Source organism: Magnusiomyces paraingens, assembly GCF_902498895.1.
Source record: "Magnusiomyces paraingens strain CBS 517.90 genome assembly, contig: contig3, whole genome shotgun sequence".
Lineage (NCBI taxonomy): Eukaryota > Fungi > Ascomycota > Dipodascomycetes > Dipodascales > Dipodascaceae > Magnusiomyces > Magnusiomyces paraingens.
In genome coordinates, this window is record NW_022474069.1 from 1,081,080 (window position 1) to 1,107,171 (window position 26,092).

General features: G+C 30.4%; 2 protein-coding genes across 2 annotated transcripts; one reads left to right on the forward strand and one right to left on the reverse strand.

Annotated features, from left to right (window-relative positions):
• Nucleotides 1-314: 314 nt before the first annotated feature.
• SAPINGB_P003638 (uncharacterized protein) lies at nt 315-2,963 on the reverse strand (the record flags this gene model as incomplete). The annotated part of the gene is made up of 1 exon (XM_031998354.1): nt 315-2,963. One exon carries the CDS (start codon nt 2,961-2,963, stop codon nt 315-317), a length of 2,649 nt encoding a protein of 882 aa, XP_031854245.1.
• Nucleotides 2,964-8,498: 5,535 nt separating this feature from the next.
• SAPINGB_P003639 (uncharacterized protein) lies at nt 8,499-8,966 on the forward strand (the record flags this gene model as incomplete). Its single annotated transcript, XM_031998355.1, has 1 exon — nt 8,499-8,966. The coding sequence occupies one exon, from the start codon at nt 8,499-8,501 to the stop codon at nt 8,964-8,966; it is 468 nt and encodes a 155-aa protein (XP_031854246.1).
• Between the last annotated feature and the right edge of the window lie 17,126 nt (nt 8,967-26,092).

Here is a 26,092-nt window from a genome sequence, read left to right on the forward strand (position 1 = left end):
ACAATGTTTTTTAATAATAATATTAATAGTCACGTTGGCTGGCGTTTTTATATGCCTAGTACCTTTCAAAAGTATAAATATATATTTCCAATTTATTGCTACAAAACCCTCTCAATTCAAACAAAGGATTGTTCAAACCTTGGGATTGGAATAAATAAACAAAAAAAAAAAAAAAATTCATAAATTCATTAACCATTTCTCATTAAAATCATCAAACAAATCATAAAGCTAAAACAAAGTATACAACATATATAAAAATAATAAAAAAAAAACTAATAGTAATAATAATAACATAACATCATAACACATTTAATTCAATTAAGCGAAAAGCCACGGTCAAGCACCTTAATGGCACGCAAGTCCTCACGCCAAATGCCTGCACTCCCAGATCGGTCCCAACCACTTTCCCGTACAAGACTGGGCAGTGAGGGCAGTGTAATGGGCCCGGTTCCTCCACTCAAGCTTCCAAGTGTGCTTGGCAGAATGGGCTTCTTAAGAGTCGTCGAAAAGGCTGCAGATGAATCGCAGTGTTGGGGGGAAACAACGGGAGAAACAACGCCCGAGCCAGGAGATCCATGAACAGAACCAGCAGATGCAAAGGCAGCAGAGCGAGGAGAAGAAAAGGAACTAGAGGTGGGTGGAGCTGGTGGAGGAGGGAAAGCTGCACCCACTGAAACCGCTGCCGCAAGATTGCGAGGAGAAGTCTTAGGCTTAGGACCCTTCTTAGATACGCGGGAAGCAGAGATCCGTGGACTCTTACCAATATGCTTAATAGAAGGAGATACAACACCAGCCCGAGGAGTGGGAGGTTGGCTAGCACAAACATCACCAGACGAAGACACAGAAGAAACAGGTGTCGAGCGGGGAGATGACAGCATAATTGGTGGAGCTGCAGGAACAGACTGCTGCTGATGCTGCTGATGCTGCTGCTGCTGCTGTGGTGGTGGTTGTTGTTGTTGTTGTTGTTGTTGTGATGGTGGTGGAAGTGGATGTGAATTATGAGGAGCCATGGGTGAGCCATGGTGAGAAGCAGAATGGTACATCATTGGAGCAACGTGAGGAGCAGAAGAACCTTGGATTGGCATGGCCGGAGCAGGCACCGGGCCTGGTGCAGGAGTGGACGCGGGTGCCGAGGCAGGAGAAGCCATGGGCGACATTTGTTGTGGTGGGGGGAGGGGGACTCCGTTGGCCAGTGGGGGGGGATAAGCTTGGGGATGGTGTGGGTGCGGCTGGTTTTGCGGCTGAGGACCCAACATGTATTGTGAAGCAACAGGAGGAGGAGGAGGAGGACCAGCAGGACCATGAGAATGGCCTGGCAATGGCTGGTAAGAACCAGGAGATCGCTGCTGAGAAGGACCAGAAGGACCATGAGTATAAGAATAATGAGGTGGGGGAGGTGGAGGAGAAGAAGCATCGTGTTGCTGTTGAGGATACGGGCTCTGTTGAGACATGGAAGGTTGGAGAGATTGAGGAGGAGGAGGAGGAGGAGGAGGGCCTTGAGTATGATGAGGGGCAGCGTGAGGGTACTGAAGATAAGGACCCGATGGTGGTTGGCCCTGTGGCATAACAGCAGATTGGCGCGGCTGCTCCTGAGTTGGAGGAGGAGTCATGTAGTATTGTTGTTGTTGTTGCTGATGCTGATGCTGATGCTGATGCTGCTGTTGTTGCTGCTGATGGGGAGGAGGAGGAGGAGGAGGCATGGACAAGTTTACCATTTGAGGAGGATATTGGCAAGGTCCTTGTTGATTAGCCATTGGGGGAGGGGGAATAGTATGCATTTGTTGAGGCGAGTAGCCATTGGAGGGATGATGGTGCATCTGCTGCGGCAGAAGAGGAACATTTTGTTGATGGGGTGTGACAGCATGACCTGGAACAGGTATGGATTGCTGCGAGTAATGTTGGGGAGGAGGAGGAGGTGGTGGTGGTGGTGGTGCAACAGCTCCATGGGGGTATGGTCCAGAAGGCATTTGCTGAACCGGGTGAGGAGGCTGTTGCTGTTGTTGTTGTTGTTGAGATGGTGGTGGTGGTGGAGGTGGTTGTTGTTGTTGTTGTTGTTGTTGTTGTACCTGCATAGGAGTCATAGCAGCAGCAGCAGCAGCAGCAGCAGCAGGCGCTTGATGGAGCTGTGGTGGAGGAGCATAGCCCATATGAGAAGGATGTTGAGGTTGATGTCGTGGTGGAATTTGTTGATGTTGTAGATGCGATTGGGGTGGCTGCTGCGGGTGTTGATGGATTGGCGCTGGTGGAGGAGGCTGCAAGTAATGAACTTGTTGTGGATGGGCTGGGTGAGCCGGTGGCGCAGGATGGGTGAGATGCGAGGGATGTTGTGGTGGAACAGGTGCATATGAAGGACGCGGAGGCATCAAGTGCATGGTAGGAGGAGCCTGGTGCATTGGAAGAGAGAGCATATGTGTTGGGCCCTCAATGGGTGTGTTGCTATCAGGATAAAGGCTTGGAGGAATGTGAATATCCTTAAGCTTTGGGTCGAGCGAAGGTTGCATGAGCTTGTTGGAGTTTGTATATGAGCGCGAGTAGTAAGAAATGAGATGAAGCTTGAGACCGTTTGTTGTTTGAATGGAGAAAGACTGCTTCATAAGGCCGTCAGGCTTGTAATGGAACCCATCAGATACAGAAGAAACCACGTTTGAATCCTCATCACCATTTTTATCATCTTCAAGGTCTTGAGAAGAGCCATCATTGCGCTTGCCCTCCATCTCGCGATATGTTAAAAATGAGCCCGAAACGCGAGATGCACTCCAAGATTTGCCATCAGTCCATCTTCGCATACCAGCTTCGCGTTCGTCCCAAACAAAGACAGAACCTGATGTGATTGCCTGGCGTTCCTTTTCAGAAAGCCGTCGCTGCACTCGAGGCAGGATTCCTAATCGACATGCTTCAAAGAGATAAATGGCGTCCAGCGGGGTGCGGACATGGCCAAAATAGGTTTCCATATTAGTGCCCATGTCTGTGTATATTTAGAGATACTGTAGAAAGAGTAGGTTGATGAAGATATATAAATTATTATATATTAATGTATTTTGTAAAAAAAAAAAAAAAAAAAACTAAAAAACTAAAAAGATAACTAAGAATAAGAGAAAAGATAGAATTATAAATTGAGAGTAATTAGGTAGGGCCAAAGGAAACTGCTAAAATCTTTTTTAAAAGGGGGGCACTGGGGAATCGGTGTATATTTATATTTAAAAAAAAAAGGTAATAAACTTAGCATATATTTTGGGGCAAAGCATGAAATCCTAGAGTTTAGCTATTTTGGGTAATAACTGTAAATTAATGTTTGGTTCTATAGCTATATATTATTATTATTATAAGGGGGGAGAAACCAATGCAGTGTAACTCGGGAAAAGCATAAAAAAAAAAAAAACAAAGTTGACGCAATAAAAATAGAAACTAAAATTAAAGTTTTTCTTAGGTGGCGCTAAGAGACATTTCTTTTTTAACTTTTTTATTTTTGGTTAAACGGTATTATTTAATCAACCTTAACATGACTTATAACACGCGCTTATGGCAGCTGGTTATGGCTACTCTGTAAACCCCCATTCCAATAACCTGGATTTAAGGTCATCGCAAGTAATCCGCTAGAAGCAACATTTCTCGGCATCCCATCTGTCATTACACCCAACAAAAAAAAAACACCTCGTTCTTTGCTGACTCTTACAATACAATAATATCTAAATACCGATATTTTAAATAACTTCGATGTTAAGGTCTTTCTGCCGCAATTTAGAAAAAAAAAATTTTTTTTACCTAGATCTACGGAAAAAGAAATACCTCGAATTAATCCACTGATACCTGCTACTTGCTACCTGCTACATGTTAATGCCTGCATTAACTAAGCGCTTAAAAGTTCCCCCAATCCTATAAGCATAATTTGAAAACGCAAAATCTGTGAAAACTTTTCCAGAACTAAAATTCATCCCAGAGTTTTTTTGTCTTTCTTTCTTTCTTTTGGTTATATTTATAATTCCCTCTTTTTCCTTTTGTCTGATCCCTTATGTAGGTTTGCTCAAACTCTTGCTCTTTCTGGAATAAGTTTTTTTTTTTTTAAGATCGATTATAAAAAAATAAAAGGTCAAAGCTATAAAAAATACTTTTTTCATTTAAACGGTTTGTGTGCGATGAATTAGGTACTTCACCCATTATACTACTGAAAAATATATTTATATATACACACGCAGGTTACTCAATAGACGTTTTTAAAAATACCTTTCTAAGCCTAAAAATCACACATCTTTTTCTTTTTGAAAAAAAATATGATTTCAAATGACAATATATTTTTTGTCTACATACTAAGGCACAGAAATAGTTTGCTCTAAGGTACTTTAACATTTTTACTAGCGTACTAGGCATGTATACAAATATATTTCTTTCATTAAAGCATTTTAGTAATAGAGTATAAAATATGGTGGTGGATTAATATTGTAAAGAAATCGCCTCGTAAAGCCTATCCACTGAAAGGATTTTGATTGTATACGCAACTTTTGAAATCAAAGAAAATAAAATGCTTAGTGTATATATTTGAAAGAAATTTTTTTTTTTTTTTTTTTTTTTTTTGACAGCGTAAACGAAGCTTCCATTCACTTGGATTTTGTTTCTTGTATAAGCTTAGTTGAGTATATAAACTATATCACACTGGCTATGCCAGATGAATGGATTCTACTTTTGAGATTTTGGTGGGATTTCTCTTAATTTTTATTTTTTTTTTATTTTTAACATGTTCTCAAAACCAATCTGAAAGATTATATAGCCAGGAATAAGTTGGTTGGTTTTCGGTGATAAGTCCATCAATCTCATCGTCATCGCGTATTTCCCTATCTTTTGGTAAACTCATATCAAAAATATTTTTATAAGAAAGAAAAAATTACCATTAATTACTTGTTTGAACCGTCCTTTCAAGCCCATCAATTAGGTTTTATATAATCTAATGGAAAACATGGTATTTTCCATTATGGTTACCAAATTTACCTAATCCTTCTATTCTAGATTCTCGAAAAAATTTAAAAAAAAAAATAAATGATTAAAAGCTAAACCAAAAAAAAAAAAAAAAAAAATTAAGCTTGAAAAAACGAAGTGTTTTTAATTCCAAGTGTCCAAAACTTTGTTATTCCCTCCTTTTTTTTTCCTTTGAAACTAATAACTTGTTTTATGATCTTAGTGTAGTGGGTCTGGGTGGGCCAAACAAGCACGGTATTCTCGAAAGAAAAGATAAATGCATCAAACCCACAAATCATGCGAAAACTAAAAAAAAAAAAAAGTTGAACAAGGAGAAGATAGAGAACGAATATTCATGCAAAATGCTTCCATAAGATATTTAAGAAAAAAAAAGGGGGAGCTTTTAAGGAAAGAACTAGTAAGGGTCAAAAAAAAAATTGTTAGATGTTGATGGGGAAAGAGTCTTTTAGTCACCAATTTGAGGTTTTAAGATATTAACACGATAATGTTCAGCTGGGTCTGTACATATCCACATTTGTTTGTAGTTTTAATTTCAAACAAACTGGAAGAATACAATTTTAGTATAATAAAATATATAATTTCTGATGAAATCAAATAATATAATTGATGATGGCTATAATAATAATATTATTTATTTATTATAATTTCATGATACGAAGAATAATATATAAAAAATAACCGAAAGTAGTTAAATTATCAATATCAGGCGGTCAGAATGGTATCGAGCTGCGTCCCAGAAATAAAAAAACATTTGGCAAGTTCAAGACTAAATTATAAAAGAAAAAAATGTTAAAATAATAATAATAATATAATAATAATAAAAAAAATAAAAAAAATAAAAAAGAAAGAGAGAGAAAAAAATGTAAATGTAGATAAAATTACCAAAAAAGGAATCTGCCACTATTCTAGCTCTTACATATATACTATTTCCTAGTGGCCATCAAATAGCGCTTGTTTCTGCTGCTGGCATTTTTTTGTCTAAGGTCGCGAGATTCATGTGAAGTACTAGCCGCTAATGCTGGTACATTCAGAGGTTAGCCAATGAATACATTGATGTTATAGATATAAATAGAGGTTATAACAAAGGCAGACTTCAACAAAAATTAAAATGGCTACATCAGCTGAACAAAAACACTGAAGAAAGATTAAGAATTTCAGTGAAATTTAATCATATTTCTATGTCTATTAATCTGCGTCTTTTTCTAAGTCACTCATAATATATGATATGAGATGTTGGATACGGAGTTAATAGAACTGAGAAATAAATATGCAAGCTTTACTGTTTGCTGATGTCTTGGAACCCTAACCTCGGTATATTGTGAGGTTAGGGCTCTGGCCTCTGTTGCAAAGCCTCCAGAGCATATGTTTGAATTTTGGGCGTGCGGCCGGTTTGTTTTATGCAACAGAGCAGCTAGTTGCACCTATAAAGTCGACTTATAGTAAGGTACTTTGGTCGAGGCGCTCAATTCTTCATGCTGATCAGCATACTGCTAATAATGTAGTAGTTAGTAATGTGGGGTCGAAGAAAGTGGGTGGATATTGAGAACCCATTGGCAAAAAAAAAAAACTATTATTTGAAAAAATTCCACTTCCAGGGAGGTGGGAAATGTTTGCTAGTATGTTAGCTATGTTAACAAATTCAAAAGCTACCAAATGAATACATTAAGGATAGAAAATAAACTGAAGTTATCAAAACCTGGCTACGGCTACGGCTAAAATGGATATGGCCATGTGAGCTAAAGGAATAAACTAAGGAGAAGATTAAAAAGTTCCTTGGAACCTTTTGGTATTGTTATGTTTATATTTGCGAATCTGTGTTGACTTTATTCCTTCTATGTAAAATTTCACTGTATGCTAGGTATAAGTCATGACCCTAACCGCGCCAAGGTTAGGGTTTCAGTGGCAAAGAGGACAACATGAGCACTAATAACACTAGATTATGATGCTGCACTCTCGGCAATGAAAGTAATATCCCAACAAGCTAAGCCTAACTTTTATTGATGTAGTTAATAATAATAGTATATTAAAATAGGCTTACGTATACTAAGTTTAACAACAGCACAGCTATTGACTAGCGATTTTATTTTGTTTTATTTTGTTTTATTTTATTTTATTTTAAATAATAACATTCCTAATTCAAACATAACAAAAGACGGGAAAAAAAATTTTACAAGTTTAAGATCATTTAACATAATAATAGTCCGATCATAAAAAACTTTTGTTTGGTTAACTGTAAAAGATTATCCACAAAAATTAACACTACCAATTTTCTTGGTTTTTTTCGGAATAAACTTAAATAAAAAGTGTGGTCACGGTCTAGAAAGTTGTTAGAAAAAGAAAAAATAAAATAAAATGAAATGAAATAATAAATGCATTTTTTTTTAACCTAATTTAACTTAATGTGACACTAAAACTAGTTTGTTTCCGATTCATGGTGGTGGTGAACAAGGCCAAAAAGTGCATTTGATCAAATGAGGAGTTACACTATTACTACGTGCCTGGCAGTAGCTTAATGCATTGAGAAATTACTCAAACGTAGTCGGTTGGTTTTCACGGTTAGAGTTGCTTTTATGTTTAGAGAATTATAAATAAAACCTCCAATATTTCTTGTTCAAAATTATTTAAATTTAAAAATATATATTTATAAAATAAAAAAATAGAATTTCGAAATAAAAATAAATCACAGGTTCAAATAAAATCGTCATAGATTTTTTTTTTTTTTTCGACTTCCTTGTGAGCGTCTTTATGTAGGTCATTTTTTCGATGTTGCTTTAGTTCCATTTATCTTTTTCATCAAGCTTAATGCTTATCCCAGCACTACTACGCCCTCATTTTCATAAATTATTTTACATAATATTCCCGGTCTTATTAACAAACACTAAAAAAAAATGGATTTGTTTTAAAATCACTCTGTTCTTTGGGCTTGAAAAAAGAAAAAAAATAATAATACTTTAGTAATTACCATTATTGAAAAATATGATTAATTAATAACAAACGACTTTAAATATTATTTCCAAGTATAATAGAAATTAGACTTTATGAAGTCATATTACTTGATTTATGGAACGTCATATATTACGTTTGTAAACGAATTAAACAACAACTTGTTTTTTTTTTTTTTAATTTTTCTAATAACGCCTTTCTATTATTGTTCTAACGATCACGACCTTGCCAGTTTATGACTTTAACAATTTCAAGTTTAACACGCGAGATCTACATCAAACTGTCTCATTAAAACATGGGCTCTTCAAAAAGTAAAAATAAAAATAAAATCAGAGCTGGTATTATGTAAGTCCAAGGGCTGATTAATACGGACATTTCTTTAAAGTTCCTTGTTTGCTTGTTTGTTTATTTAATTTTTTTATTTTTATATATATAATTATTTTCGCCACCAACACTGCCACCTTTTGTCATTATGAAAGTAAAATAGCTATCGTATATTCAACATACAATTGCCAACGTAACCACCATAACCACCACCTTTAATAATCAAAATCAACACGATCACAACAACCATTACACTTCTAACCATGGCCACTTCCATTTTCAACAACATTGTTTTCCCCTACATCACGCTTGGATTGGCAGAGCTCAAGGCTCATGTTTTCCCCATAATTCAAGAGGCTTTTCTAAGCGAAAATGCTAGCTTTCAGTCAGCTCTTTTCCTGATTGTTGTTTTGTTTCTTTCATGGCTTGTTCTGTTTAGCGCAATACGTGCTCTTTATCGCATTGCTGTTTCAATAGTACAAGTGGCCTTCTACGGTGCGATTCTAGCCTTCCTTGTGTGGATTTATTTTCGTGGCTTTGATAGCGCATACAAAGATATCGCAACCTTTGTCGGTTCGTATGATCAACAAACTAGTGGATGGGAAAACGCACTACAGGACTACACCAAGGCGCACTTTGCAAGGTCCGCGACAACAGTGCTCAATCACCAAACTATTGTTTATCCTGTGTATGCAGCAGCAACCTCTTCAGGCAAGCCGCCTATTTTTTAAAGGCAGGGGAGCATGAGGATTGTGTTAGGGAAATAATAAATCCATCTTTCCAACCATTCCAATCCAGGCAAACTATAAAAAAAAAAAAAAAACAATCCACTACACTTTTTTTCTTGCAATATTTTAATTTTTTGTATATAAAATCTTTACTACATTTACTACAACGCACTAAGAACAAAGTACAAAGCACAAAGCACAAAGCACAAAGTCATAGAATGCAACCATTTACAAAGTCATAAAATAAATAGCGCCATCTACTGCCCAAAGGGATCAGAGGATAAAATGGTATGTATAGATCTATGGTGCCTAAGTGGAAATGGAAGAAAAATGTATAAATTAAAAAAACAAACAATAAAATATAAAAAACAACTGACAAAAGAAAATAGAAGGGATTATGTCATAGGCAGATATCTATAATTATAAGTTTATGCATAAGGAATTAATTAAAAATTAAACATTGAACAATAATGTTTTGAAATAACAACAGATTGTTAATATTACAATTTGTTTTTTATTTTATTTTATTTATTTATTTATCTATTTATTTTTTTTGAAATGTCTAGGAACAGTGTGGAATGAATAATATAAACTTTTGATATTAAGATTTTGATTTTAAAGAAACTTTTTTGCTCAGTGACTTTTTTTTTTTTTATTTTGTTTTAGAGGATTGAATGTTAGGACCCTGATGAGTCAGCACCGTTGTTATGCTTATATATATACCTTTATTAGTTTTCTTTCTGGCTGGATAAAGAAATAAAATAAAATAAAATAAAATAAAATAAAAATAAAAATAAAAATAAAATAGTTAAGATCTTTATTTTGCCTCCTCACTCTCCTCTCCCCCCCCCTCCTCAAAAATTAAAAAAAAAAAAAAAAATCATGTCATTTTGGCATAAATATTATTTCATGTTGCTGTAATCAATCTTAAACTGCACTAGTTTTAGTTGATATGTAAAGCCACTGCGTACCTTTGCACACTTTAAAAAAAAAATAAGAAGGGTCTTTGTGAGAGACAAAGTCTTTAATGTCCCAAAATATTATGACCTGAGACTTACATATTGGCTAAACTGGCTGAGATTATCTTTGCTACCTACAATTAATTCTAATTATTATTATTTATTTTATTTTATTTTATTTTCTTTTCTTTTCTTTTATTTTCTTTTATTTTCTTTTTGAAGCAATCGGCCTTAATTTTTAAATTTTTTTTTAACAACCCTAAGCATCTAGACCTTTCCTTTTCAAGGATATTATAAGCTTATATTTAACAAAAAAAAAATAATAATAATAATAATAAAAGTTTTGGAAATAAAAAAGTTTTTTTTAATCTTTTTTTTTTTTTTTATATATTTTCTTTTAAAGTCTAAGGCGGTGTTTATTCCGTTTCATTTTATCATTTTATCATTTTATCATTTTTACCAAAGTAGTCAGGATTTATTATAATTATTAGCACTATTATTTTATTTTATTTTTTTTAAATTTTATTTAAAAAATTTTATTTTTCGCTCCCCCTTTACCAAAGATTTGCTTTGTAGTATTTTTTTTAAGATTGCGTCAAGACGTTGAGCTCGAAACTTTGAAGTGTTTGACAGAAACGTGATATATATAAATAATTAAATTATTATTTTTAACAACGTATTATTCAACAAAATATTGATTTTACACCGATTTATATCTTGTTTAAAATATTATTCATTTATTTATTTTATAAAAATATATATATATATTTTTTCATTTTTTCATTTTTTCATTTTTGCGGTTTTTTTATAAATTTTAACCTCTACACATTTAACACATTTTTTCAATTTCAATTTCAATTTAAAAAAAAAAAAAAAGTAGTAGTAGAACTTTATGTTAAATAAATACTGTTTAAATTTTGTTTTGTTTATTTAACATAATACCTTTTATTCTTCCTTCCCTTCTTCCTCACACTCCATACATGCTCTAAATTCATAAAAAAATATATATATCTATATACTATCTTATCCGCCTTGATGGGGTTTCCGTGGTCGCTGCGGTCGTGATAACCCGCTGTTACGTGGACCCTGAGAATCTTTCTTTTTTTTTTTTGTTTGTTTGTTTGATTTTTTATCAAAAATCTTTTTTTTTCTCGCTTCCTAAACACAAAACCATTGAGAAATTACAAGAGTTTATGTGTTGGCATCTATCGATTTTTCCCACTCAATCTCACGTGTCCATTTTCTTTAGGCTGCAATGCTTAAATTTTTATTTTCATTAAAGTTCTCAAAAATATATGTGGCTCTCTTTAATGTAATAACCGACATTTATAGCCTTTAATAACCGCCAAAAGCCTTAGTTTGGATTTTATTATCTTTAATACCGAGCACCTATTATGTGGCAACTACAGTATGTTTCTTGCCAAATCTGTATAGATCCCTTTCCTAAAGAGGAAACTATTGGAGGTAAAGCACCACAACAATGTGAAAAATTTTTTAAATTTTTTTTTTTAATAAATTTCCATTTATTTTTGACTTAGAAGTTCAACAGTGCAAGAAAATTTTTTTCAATTTTTTAAATATTCAAATTTTTTTTTTTTTTCTTTTTCTTTTTAAAAAAAACTAATTAATTTTGGTAATAACATTTTGAAAACTTCGTTACAAATAATTCTAATTATAATTAATGGAAAGTTTTGTTTCTGTTTTTGATTTTGTTTGTCTCTATTTTTATTTTGATCGTTAAAATACGTTTGAAATAAATTTAATGTAATTTAATATCCCAATTATGAGGGCTGTTTGCTGATATTAAAAAAAAATATTAATTATTAACAATACACTACCGTATATTTTTTCAATATTTTCATTTTTTTTTTAATTTTTTTTAATAAACATTTCATGGTAACAATTACTATCTTTTCTTAATTATTATTATAATAAGAAGCCAAACTTTCGACTCACATGATATATTATTAATAATACATCAATAAAAGCTGACAAATCATACTTTAAGCCTGCTTCTGTTACTAGAAAAAGGATTTAACAACTTGACTGAAATATCCAACAAATTCTTCAAACTCTGTTCAGAACAAAAACTGTTGCGCTGGTACTTTTTTTTTTTTTTTTTTTTTTTTTGATTCATCTAGGTTCAGGGGGGAGGGAGAGAGAGAGGGGATCAAATACTTACCATTCTTATGTTTTTTTTTTCTTCTTCTCCTTATTGCAGTTTCCCTCATATTTCGGAATCGGCATGTGAGTAGTCACGTTCACTCTTGCACCAACCAAGCGACCTTTGGGCTACAGGCATATTGGTCTGTGCGCTTGTACTGATATACTTGAGGCCTATGTCCAAGTTTGTAGTTTAGGCCAAATTCTCTAATGAAATGAAATGAAAAAAAAAAAAAAAATTAAAATAAAAATCATAGCACATATTAAATCTCATGCAATTACAAGATATAAAAGCAATAAAATAAAATAAAATAAAATAAAATAAAATAAAATAAAATAAAATACTAGAAACAAATGTTGAACTTGTTTAAACATTTTGTAAATTACAAATTATTTCTTAAAGCATACCGGATTTAATGCGCAAAGGTTCTTTAAATATTTTTTTTAAAAGAAAAGAAAAGAAAAAAAAAATTGAGGCAGATATTGGTATTACCCACCCATTACGAGGTGATTTCAATCAACTTTGTTTAGACTTAAGACTATAATATTAACGGTAATTATAAGACTTGTTGACCATTGTTTAGTTATAAATATACTATAATAAATACTTAATATATACCTAATATATACCTAATAATAATAAACAATATATTTTATTCCACAATTACCTTAAGGTGATATTCAATAACTTCTGGTTGTATATAAGAAAGGAATAAGCCTGAACTTGGAGTATTGCTCAGCTCATATTTTTTTAATTATCCTTATCCAAATATCCAAATATCCAAATATCCAAATACGGGATACCCAGAGTAGACTCAACTAATGGTTATCCTTTTAATACCAAGTATATTTTTAAATTTCATTTTTATTTGGAATGTCTGTTTTAACTGACAATTCCAATCAATCAATTGCTTTTTATTTTTTTTTTTAATCAAATATCTATAGGAAAAGAAAATCTTTTTGAAAAAAAAAAAAAAATCTTTTTAACTCCATCTCCATCTCCAAAATCAATCATCAATGTAGAAAAATTTTTTAAACTTGATGATATTTGCTGTAATATATTATAATAATTATAATAATTATAATAATTATAACAATAACAATTATAAAAATAATAAGATGGGTATTTTTTTTCCGGGATAATAGATATGAAATTTGGTAATATTGCTATTATTATTTAAAGTTCTAATGTGAATATTTTCCCAACTCACGGGTACTAAATCATGTGTTTTTTTTTCTTAAACCAAATCTTAACAAAAAAAAACTAAAATTAGAGTTTATATTAACAATCTTTTATTTTATATACATATTTTGTAATTCATTTTCTCCTTATTTTTTTTTTTTTTGTTTTTTTCAATTATTCTACCAGTTATTCATTTCTTCCTATTTTAACTTAATCGTTTTTCATGGATAGAAGATTTGGATCTATTTTCTGGTTATTCCTAAATCTGGATCCGGAATTGAGTTTAGCGGCATATCTTGGATTTGTCCCGACTTTAAATTTTTCATGGATAAGTAAGTAAAAAACAAACAAACAAACAAACAAATAGATAAATAAATAGATAAATAAATAGATAAATAAATAGATAAATAAATAGATAAATAAATAGATAAATAAATAGATAAATAAATAGATAAATAAATAGATAAATAGATAAATAAATAAGTAAATAAATAGATAAAAATTTGCCCATCATAATTTAAAGTCGTTCTTTTACTAACCCTTTTTTTTTTCTACATTATTTTCAATTATTGAAAATAAATAAGGGATTAAATTCCTAAGGCGTAGAAAATCGATTGTTTACCGCATCTAAAAAAATGGTATACGTAAAAAAAAATTATATCTTCTCCTTATAATAATTGGTGTTGTGATAATTGAATTACAAAGGAGCTCTCGAGGCCAAAAGTGAACTCGACGCCAGCGTGGCACTATTTACTGTAATAAACGCAAATATATCGGGGGGTTATTGTGATTAGAATAAGGCTTTTTTATTTAGCCGGAGATTATCTGAAAAAGGCATTTTCTTTTTTATTTTATTTTTTTTTTATACCTCGTGTAATATGCTTGTATGTATATCCTTATCCTTGATGGTGGTGGGTAGGAAGTATTTCAATTGAGATGTACATACAAATAACAGACATCTTAACAATTGAAGTATATACTTTTACAGGATACAGGATATCCTGTAAAAGCTAAACAAAAGATTAAATCAATTATAAATAGAATAGGAATAATAAATAAAAAAAATCTGATATTATTCAATTAAGAATCACACATATTTGAATTATTTACACCATGGGATTATTTTTTTCTTTATTCATTCATTCTTAAATAAGAATAATCATTTTTCTCTAAACTTTAAATAAGCTGCTTCGTAAAAAGAAAATATTATTGTAGTAGTAGTCTGCACTCGTATAATTTAGGAAAGTACTATAATTAACATGTATCTAGTTTAAGCTTGCTATTATTCATGCTGAAGCAGATGATGGTATGGTATGAAAATAAAAATAAAAAAAACTCAAAAATACAAGCGAAAGAAAATCTAAAATGGTTTATCCTAAGTTCTTTCTTCTTTCTTCTTTATTCTCTTTTTTTTATTTGAAATTGACATTGACATTGTTCCAATTACATAAAATTATCTATAATAATAATAAATAAACCAATCTTATGTATATATGATTCTGATATCTCAATAATGTCGGTACACTCACGTGATTCAAACCTTATTCACTACAACGTTTGGGAGTTCAACATTTAACGAAATCTTAAACTTCTGTTACAGTTAAAGTTTCTCTAACCCACTTTTTCAGGGGGGAGCTCAAAATGTCGCCTCCTTTATCTCAATAGTGTCTGAGTAAAACTTGTTAAACCTAAAGAATAAAGTTTATTGATTAAAATAAATCGTCATGGGTTCAAGTTTAATAAACTTTGCGGTCAATTTTTTAAGATTGTATGTTGTTGTAGTTGGTTTGAAAACACTCGTCGGTTTTTTATTTTTATTTTTATTTTTATTTTTATTTTTATTTTTATTTTTATTTTTATTTTTATTTTTATTTTTATTTTTATTTTTATTTTTATTTTATTTTATTTTTTATTTTATTTTTTTTATTTTTTTTTTTATTTTTTATTTTATTTTTTTTTTTTTTTTTTTATTTTTATTTTTTTTTTTTTTTTTATTTTTATTTTTATTTTTATTTTTATTTTTATTTTTATTTTTATTTTTATTTTTATTTTTATTTTTATTTTTATTTTTATTTTTATTTTTATTTTTATTTTTATTTTTATTTTTATTTTTATTTTTATTTTTATTTTTATTTTTAATTTTTTTTTATCCATAATAATATTATTTCCATGTTTTTCTTTTTTTTTTTTTATCCCTAATAATAAAATTATCCTTTTTTTTATTTATTTATTTATTTTGTTCCTTCTGCCTTTCTAAAGTTTGAGCATTACTATCATCTAAAGACTTGAAAAAAAAAACAATCGCCCTTATGCCCAAATTTATAATTTGTTACGGATAATAAATTTTGAGATTTTCACACAAAGAAACCTGAATTCAGTATCAGGCTTTTTCTTTTATGTTGTTTAACGCCTAATATTTTTCATACTAACATTATTCTTACGTTATAATATACCCGGACTTTGATAAAATAGAATATATATATATATATATAACTCTAGGTATTCCTGATTTCAAAAGGGGAGTCATTTATTTTGTTGAGAAGGAGATCGCCTTGACCACAGTACATCGCTATATGTCAATGTTATAGGTGGTGTAATTTGGCACTCTGTTGCATAGCGCAAATCTTCTACATCTCACCCATGCTCTGGGCCATTCTCACAGGTTTTAGAATAATATAATATTTATTCCTTTTTCATACATGTCCAGGTAACTCCATACCCTGCATCTCATATCATATTATGAGTGACTTAGGAAAAGACAACAAACTCATAGACATTGCACATACCATTTGGTCTCACTGAACCTTTTATCATTCCCAGCTCATGTAGTCACTTTCATTCTAATCGAGGCCTGCCTGTGCTATAAACTCTATTTATATCTATAACTCCAATGTATTCATTCGCTAGCTTCAATATAACTTTATCCAGATCAAACCCTTAATTATTTTAATTTTTTAAAATTTTTTTGTAAGGGCTTTAATGCCGATTTGGATATCAATTAATCCCCCCCTAATCCTTACAATATTTTTTTTTTTCCCTTTCCTTTCGAAAAGAATTCTTTTACTTAGTCTTTTTCTTTTTTCTTTTTTTCTTCTTTCTTTTTCGTTTATTTGTCTTTTGTCTAATCCTTAATTACATGCAAGAATTTCTATTCTTACTTATTTCTAATTATTTATTACATAGAGAATAAACTACAAACGCAGAATCACTGAAAAACTTAAACTATTTCCCATTTGAACTTACTTCTTATTAGCGCATTTAACTCTTGCTTAAAACCCCCAAAATACTGTTCTTAATAATCTAAAACATAAACAAAGATCTGGTCGTATGGGAAGTAAAAAAACATAAGAAAGTCATGAAAAAAATAATTTTCTTTATGTCAAATGTATTTGGCTTTTATTCAAGGGTCATAGAAGACCAACTTTGTCCTACCCATTTCTTCTCATATTCAGGGAGGTCCATGTATTTCTTAATCTTTTTCACCAGAGACACTACCCACAATCATCTGCAAACTAATTATACTGAGGGGAAAAGTCGACTTTTCTGTTGAACAGAGTAGCTTGGGGAGTTCAACAGAAGCGTTTACTTCTGTATATTTTTTTCAGGAAAGGACAATATCTGGTAGTTAAATCTAATATCTTTGGTGATCAAACGAGTGTGCTTTTTTAATGTAATTACTAACTAACTAACTAACTAACTAACTAACTAACCAACCATCTTTTCCCCCATTTCGGGGGGTTTATTATTGATCACAGCGACAGGTTTGATACAAGTTATTGAAGCTTAAACACAAACTTAAAATACAATACCACCCTTTCCTGGAAAGATATTTATAAAAATATATATAAATGACACCCAATCAAACAGATACATTTGATCACTTGCAGAACTAACTCATTACGGATCACTGATTTTCATTCATGCAAAACAAAAAACCGATCTCTTGATATTTGGATAAAAATTTTACATAATTAAAAATAAATATAAATGCTGTGAAATGCCTTTTTTTTGCGCATAAAGACAGTAAATTGTTTTTAAAAATAGGGGAAAAATAAAGATTTTTTCTTCTATATTACGGAATTAACTTTATACCCGTTGATGAAAATGTACCATGAATGGCAGACTTCTTTAAAGAAACATGGACGTACACCTGTGTTTTAAAATAAATATTACTTGGAGGAAGCCAGACACCTGATTAAAATGTTTCTGGCTCTGTTAAAGTCTCTATCAGCAGAGATTCCACACGGGTTACAATGGCAGATACAATCACTCAGAGACAAGTTAGCTTTTACTGTCCCGCAATTAATGGATGCCTTGCTGGTGTTCTCTTCACTCATCCTAGAGAGCCCCGTCTTTGTCAATTGGCTCTTGAATCAAAAGCGCAGGTAAAATTTGTAGAGCAAATTTGCCATCAAATTTCTGTCCATCCCCTTGTTTTTGCCAATACTAACTTACTGTTAACTTTCAAATGGTAGCAGTACTATGTTATTGTATCTGGTAGAGAGATGCTTGATGATTTGATAGTGGTCATCCGTCACTATGTTGGTGATTTTTTAATCGTGCTTTTGGCATTGTTTAGCCTTTCCAGCAGACTGCATTTCTGCAATCTTCTTATTCAACTTCATGATTTTCTCTCCGTGAAGCGACACATGGAATACCTCGCCATTTGGTGAGCAGCTTGTCAAGAAGTGCTTACTTCCAAGATCATGATATGATATTCTTTCTCTCACCACTTTTTATCTCTTTCTTGCAATCTATTATCTATATTACCTATACATCTGTTTAAATTACCATGTTTTTTTAATGCGTGATCTTTGCTTGAACTCTGCTTGTCCAAATATTATATTTGATAATAAATCAAAATCTTAAAATAGATATTTCTACATGAGATACCAAAGGTGTATATTTGTTCTTATGATCTATTATATTTCCAACAGCAGAAAATAATCCTGATGCCAGCTTACCAGGCACAGAGGGTCCAAAAACTAAACTTACCCAACTTACATCCACTTTTTTTCACCAACGCTTTAGTTTTATTCTCTAAACCTTCCAAACAGATGTAAAGCTCATAGTTTTTTTTGCATGCCACTTAGACTGCTTAAGAGCGTCAACAAGAGATATCCCTTTCAAACCTTTTCTTTCCTATTCCAATATGGGACTTCATCTAAAACCTGCCTAATTATTCCCAACTCTTTATACTTGTATTTGTAGCTATTTTTCAATACTGAACTTTCGAAATCATGCACTAAAGTTGTCATGTCCCGAACGAAACGGAGTAATGCTGCTTAGGATTCTTTCACTACCATGAAATTATTACAAAAAAGAAAAAAAAAAATTGCTTCTACGTCGTTAGCCAGTTAGATAGTTTAAATTTTGTCCACAACACGATTGGTACAATATCAGCTTGTTGTAAAAATCTCTGAACACATAATGGAAACAAAAAGTTTCAACATCCTCTTTGAGGCTTTATAAAGTCATGATTTGATTTTATAAGATCTTTTAAGACTTAATAGATACACGCATTGGGGAATGAGCTTCCATTTAGTTCGTTACTCTCTAACGTGAAACAAATCGAACCAGGCGTGTTGAGTACGCTTGAAGTTTACGTCACGAAAACTCATTCCTTTGTAGTTATCTTGCTTGGCCTTTAATTTTTTTTTTTTTTTTCAAGTGATTTCATATTTGGCAAATGTTAGAGCATGAAGGCTTCTATCGACTTTTCTCCCCTCCAGTTTTGATATCGAATAAAGCATTTTTAAGGAACTGCTTCATCTAAGTCTTATACCACAAACATTCTCAATAGCCTCATTTCAAAATTTTGACGGATTGTAATTTGGTCTCAAAAAAAAAAAATTACTCATATTCTTCAAGGTTTGTCACCATATTAGTGTTAACGAGGGCGCTATAGAGGACTCTATCCGTATTTTTAGGCATTGGGCAAATATAACCTTAGTAAAAAGTTACTAGGCAACAGTTCCTTTCGTCTCAGTGCATATATTAGCTGAGTTAAGCCTATCAGATCTTTCAGACATTCATCGCGAACAGGTTGAGTCCCAAGAAGCAATCTATGGAAATACATTTGCATTTATCAACAAGTACATTGATGCTATAAAGACTTGTACTTTAAAAATCCTTCTTGTGTATTCTCGTTACTTTCCCGTTACCCAGTATAAACAGATACTCAGAAGTGGCTACTACAATCCAGGCAGAACTCCAGGAAGTCTTGAGGAGAAATTTTCTACAGCAAGAAATAAATATTGCGCCTCAAGATTTACATGATTACAACAAAGACAACTGACCCATTGTGTTTTAACTCAAGGATTTGTACCAATAATAGATGTTTTCAAGACGATGCGTTAAAATTCGAGGATGTTGTTATGTTGCTTGACTATCTAAGAAGGATTCTGATGCAAGGTTTATTTTTTGTCGAACAAACGGTGACTGATGCTGCTGAATATCAGATTTTTAAGCAGCCATAATACTACAATTACAGGCCTCAACTTGTAAGTGAATTGAAATTAAATATGATAGTCAGGTTGAATAAAATACTAATGAGTCGAAGGGTGATGGCCTTGTCCTCAGAATGTCACAGCTTTTAGGAAGTTAACGGCGACTAGATTGGAATGTTTCGTTACAGACATCCTAATTAGTAAGTACCAGACGTTGGAAAATATTCCTCAGTATGACCGTTAATGCTTTTAACTTTTTATTAGTTTATTTGAAATAAAATTTGGTCTATTTTTTTAATGATAAAAAAAAATGCTTTGTGGGAATGATGGTGATAAATGTTACAAAAAAAACCTCTTAGCGAGATCTTTTAACCACATATTTTTAAAATAATATTAATACATTCATCACTACATAAATAATTTTTTTTAACTTGCCCAAGTCTTTTCCCATTTAAAAAACTGCATGATTACATGCAGTGATATTTCATTTAATAAATTTCCATAGTGGGCGGGAGATTTGCACCTCCTGCAGACACTACCGGAAATCTTAGGTGCTTTGGTGCCCTCAAAAAAATTGGAGATGAATATTTGAAAGTCTGACGGCGATAAAGGTTTATCCGAGTTTAACTAATATCTATTAAAGAGTTTCATTTGTAACAATATTTTTAAAATATTGAATCAAATATATAGTTGAAGTTCTTTTTCATTAATAATAAAAATAGTAGACTAAATCTGAGAAATTCACTATTTTAAACTTGGGTACATTCCACTTAAATTTATTAAGCTTAAAATATCTTAATCTTTAATATGCTTATTTGAACTTTTTTTTCATCATTAAACCCTTTCTTAAAATAACAATCATATCGCTAGTCCGAATAATTTTTTTCATTCAGTATTAATAAAGATTTCCACCAAATTATTGATTTAATGATTTTGCGTCGAAATGTAATGTCTAGGCTCAAGTGGATAACAAAGAAATTAAGAAAGGAAAATTCATATTTGATTTTTTCTTTTCTTTTTTAATTTTCTTTTTTAATTTTCTTTTTTAATTTTTCTTTTATTTTATTATGACCTGATAATGTATTGTTTTAAGAAGTCGGCTCAAAATAAATATCTTAGCCATTCTAGTTATTCTAGTTAAGTCTTTGTGTTGAGATTTGCAACAGCCTCAGGAATTTCAATATTTCAAAATCTTGACTTGTTTTAGGTAAACATTTAAGTTTTGAAGCTAGTACTACTTAGTCACTTAAGTATACATCATAAGCCAACTGTTGAATATGAGATAATCACAAGCAGCATCAAAAATAAAACACTATTTAGCTACTTGAGAAAACAACATTATAGTGAAAACTAGGATAAACCAATACTAGTTAAAACTTGTTTCTGAGCTGATGATGTTGAGCGATAACTAGATGCCAATAGTTCAAACTGAAATTTCTATTCTTCATTCAGGTTATTCATTCAGTTCTTGTATTCACTTTCAATTGCTAAGGTCTCCTCCTGATAGCCTCTATTTATATCTATAAATCCTATGTATTCATTCACTAGAATCTGAATCTACCAAGATGTTATCGTAGTAGTTTTGACAAAAAAGGAAATAAAAGCAGAGTTATTTTGTATTTCTGTCATACTTCTTGCGAACAAATGACAGATAAATAAATACAATGCAATTAGTCTTTATTTTGACGCGTTGAATCTCAGTAATTTATAAAGTCGAGAAAAGCAACCGCATATCACTCAATACTGACTTATGCGCACGGTTGCTTCAATAAATGTCGCCCTAAATACTTTAATCTTTAAAAACACTCAAACTTAGAGGAGCACATTAAATGTACTTACAAAAATAAATAAAATGGAAGGATAGATTATTTAAAAACAAGGTTTATGTGTCAGTAATTTGGCATTTTCCAATAGTTTTGATTAAGGCACAGAAACTTAAGTTTAAAAAGCTTGTTTGGTATCTCACTCAATTTTGAATTACAATGTCTAAGAAGAATCATTTCCAAAACCGAAAAACAAATAGGGTTAATAATTCATATATTTAAACAATTGTAACAAAAAAAGCTATGAGCGGGGAAATATCTATTTATTTGAATTTTTCATTATTAATATTATGATGGGTAGACTAACGAGTTAATCGATGAATTCTAACTATTTCTTTTTAGTATTGGCGATACCAAAATCTATCAATGTTATAAATATTAATATCTCGTAAATAAAAACTGTTGATTAAATATTGTTCAAAAAAAAAACCTTTTAAAACCAATCATTTGTTTTCATTTCTTTTTTGTTAAAAAAAAAGAGAGTCAATAGCATATCATTAACTTGGGAACCCAAAACGTTTATAACAAAGAGCATTAGTTGGTAAGGGGAAATTACCAATTGAAAAGGTAGACGTGGACAAAAAGTAACAATAGTAGTTCTAATACAGAGCAACTCAAAATTTATCTGATGTTTATGTACTCACAGGTAACAACAATCGCCACTTTTTCCTCTTTTTGTTTTCAACGTAATTGAAAATTTTACATCCGAGAAATCCGATAATCATTGGGGAATCTTCAAACATCAGATTATATAAAGTCAAATTTGATTGAGCTTTATTCAGATTTATTTCAATATTTTAATTTTATACATATACAAAGTTTTTTAGAGAAAAATTATCTCAACATTTTTTTATTATTTTTTTTACAATAAATAATAAAAAAGCTTGAAATGTACGTTGATATCTTTGCTTAAACAAAATCAAACATTAAACCAGTTTGAACCTTGGGATTTTCATAATTGTGAATCAGATAATAATCAGCGGTTTAGTGTGTCAATGCGTTAAAGTTTCGGCACAAGAAAAGAAAGGGGCAAGTATTATTTGCATTCCATTCAAGACAGCTAGAAACCTTAATAACTAATTGGTTTTTTATTATTAACTACGAATTTCTTCAAAGTTCGCACTGCATCGAAAAAAGCCTGCATTACCTCGATAAACATTCAAAAGAAATGATTTTTAATTATTTTAAAAATATTGGACTCATCATTGTTTTTTTTTTTTTAACTTAAATAATTATATGGTAATCATTTACAGACCAATCTAAAAACTTGATAAACTTTCCTGTAAACCATATTTATATATTAAAATGAAATTACTTTGTTGATAAATTAAAAATTTAAAAATTATTGTAAAATGAACTTGTAATTGTAATTGTATATATTATATATTGAATATATTGAATATATATCTTATAATTGAAATCATATTGAGGTAAAAAAAAACAAACTATACATATCATAAAAAAGCGTTTAATAGTTATTGACTAATTAGTCCATATGAGGAATCAATATGGGCATAATAGGATGTCATGCATATTTATAGGTATTTGCACAAAAGTTGAATATTAGATATCAATTATTAACACACAATTTCCAGTTATTTTTTTTTTATTAAACTGATATCTAAATAAAAGTTCCTAGTCTTCCTTTAATAAACATTTTCTCCAAGAATATTTCTCTTTGATTTTAGGTCTTTTGTATTAATACATGTATTAATACTGTATACAATATTAATATGCTAACCGCCTAATAATCAACATAATCTAAGATCTTTGGCATTGGAAAAATATTTTGTATTAAGCGCTGCAAAGAATTTTTTTTTGACTTATTCCAACCATGTGGTAACTTTTAAAAATTTTCAATGTTTGAGCCTAGTTCTTATTGTATACAATAATTATAAATTCAAAGAACTTTTTATAACTTTCATAATTGTCATAATTGTCAAAATTTCTAACTTCTAAACTTGAGCTTTATGAAAGATCAATGTTGAGTTTTTCTTCATATTCCAAATCAAGAATGATATCATATGCTTCTGTGGAGCAGCTTTTAAATATTTTAATAATTTATTATTTGGGAAAAAATTTCTTAACAAATCAAATAAATTGAGTCATATTATATCAACATATTTACAGTCTTCTTGAAGCGTTAGCTCATAAACTTAATCAGCTTATTCATTAACGAGATGAGTTGAATGGATGAAAAAGTAATTCCAGAATAAATAATTATTAATAAATAATAAAAGACAAATAGATTTTTATTTAATTTAAAAAATAAACATTTTTTTTTAAAAAAAAACAATACTTTGATTAACGTTAAGCGTTAACACTTCTCAAATTAAAATCTAATGTTATAACAATAGATTTTAATTTGAACAGGAATATATACATCTTATATCATATTATGGGGGATAGCTTTTCGAACAACTATAACTTACCCAAAGAGTAATAGCAACCGTAACCGTATTACTAATGTTGAAATACAATTGTTTATGCACTCATTGCGTTTTCGGGAAAAATTAATGCTACCGATGAGATGTGTAATGTTAGCCTTAATTCTTTTTAGTAAGTGGACGAGTTATTCTAATATCTTCTTAATGGTAAATTATTATGAACGAAGAAGATGATTACATAGATTATTTGAAGGAGATCTTAAAATCGTGAGTTTTTCCGCCTCTTCTTTTTCCTTTCTGATCAGTAATTAACAGGTAAAACATAAATAAAAAAAATCAATTAAAGTGTGACGTAGGTATATGACAATTAAATGAGCTTTAACCTGTTGCAGTTGGTTATTAAGCAAACATAATCTAATTTACATTTATTTTATGAACCAGAAAAGAATATTCACCTGTTAACCTGTTAACTTGTTAATTTGTCATAATTTTGAAAATTTAAATTTATTTATTTATTTATGGTAGACTTATATTTTAAGGTTGTAGGTATGTTTATATTTTTAAAGGCAGCTTTTATTTCCTGATTTCATGCTGGCATCAAAGCACATCTTCCGCGCTATCCGAGGTGCACAGATCGAAACCACCCTTATTGAAAAGCTATAACAAAGATCTAAATAATAAAAAAATTGAAGAAAAAAGTAGGGAACTTTTTTTCATAACCTTAAAAACCTTAACCTCTTCAAACAAATTTCAATAAGTGTTTGGTTAAAATTACCTTTTTCTTTTGTTTCTGACGGTAACTTCTCTAAGATTATTTATATTTCCTTATAGGTAAAAAGTAACACATGTAGATGTAGCTTTTAGAAGAAATCTGGTAAATGCTAGCCCAAAAAAGATGCGATGAATTTAAACGGTTTGCTATTCTACTAAAGTTTTTTTGCATGGTATGTCATAGTAATTAAGCCAAGTAATGGTTATTCAATATGAGGCCTTTATACTGATCAGGAGGCATATTTATTTTAAGGATAATTACAAAAGTACTACTTAAGATATACTACAATAAAAACAAAAGAAAAGCAAGTCCTGCTCAATTTGACTATTGCTAAAATGAGTTTACAAATACTTATTCATTAATGAATGAGGAAACTGTTAAGTTTACAATTAGAATATCGCTTGAAAAAAAAAACACAAAACAAGCATTAAAATGGCTCATTGATATATCAACCACCAATAATTATCATAGTGGAATCCATTAATATGTCATTAAAATTAAATTCATAAAAATATGTTCCAGATTCTTATTGTAAAATTTATATTTCAAAGTGAAAATTATACGCCTTTGAAGACGTCGCCAAGCAGTCATTCACCAAACCGATATATTTTCACCAAAAGTCAAAGTTTTTTTTTTTTAAACAATGAATAAGAATAAAAAACTAATTTAAAGTTTTTTTTTGGAAAAACGTACAAATATGTAAGAATGCAAAAGAAAAAAGTAGTTTTCTACCTTTTTTACTCGTACAAAAAAATCCAGAGATATTAAAATTGCAAATTACTAATTACTTTTTAAAGTATCTTTTACGACCAATTATGAGAAAGTGGGATTACCTAAATTTAAAATTTTTTTAAGCTTAAATGGCAAAATTTTTTAACATGATCTTTAAATTTTGTAATACTTTAAAACTTGTTTAAATAGTAATATTTTTGTTTGATATCTATAAGTTTGAAAATTATATTATGTTTTTGATATTTTTGACTCTTGCTTTTCCAGAAATGAAAACGACTCCTTGGCTGCCTATTAAAAAATCCACGTAAAGCTAGTCATATATTAAGACAATTTATTAAGAAAACGTAAATTTTGGAATAGAAATAATTTTTTTTTTTAATTTTATACTTAAAGTTTATTATTTAAACGAATAGCTTGAATAAACTACAACTGTAAACCAAGCTAAAAAATTAAACTCAATACTTTAATATACATGTTTTAATCAAAGTTAGAATGAAAAATAAAAACATGGTAAAAACATGGTAAAAATCTGAAAAAAATATAAGTTGTTTCTTTTGATTAAATCTGAACAACTTATGGGGAATACATCTGTTTCTTTAAACCACTCAAATAATGCATTACTTATAAATTTAATTGTACAATTAAGTTTTAAAAAAAAGAA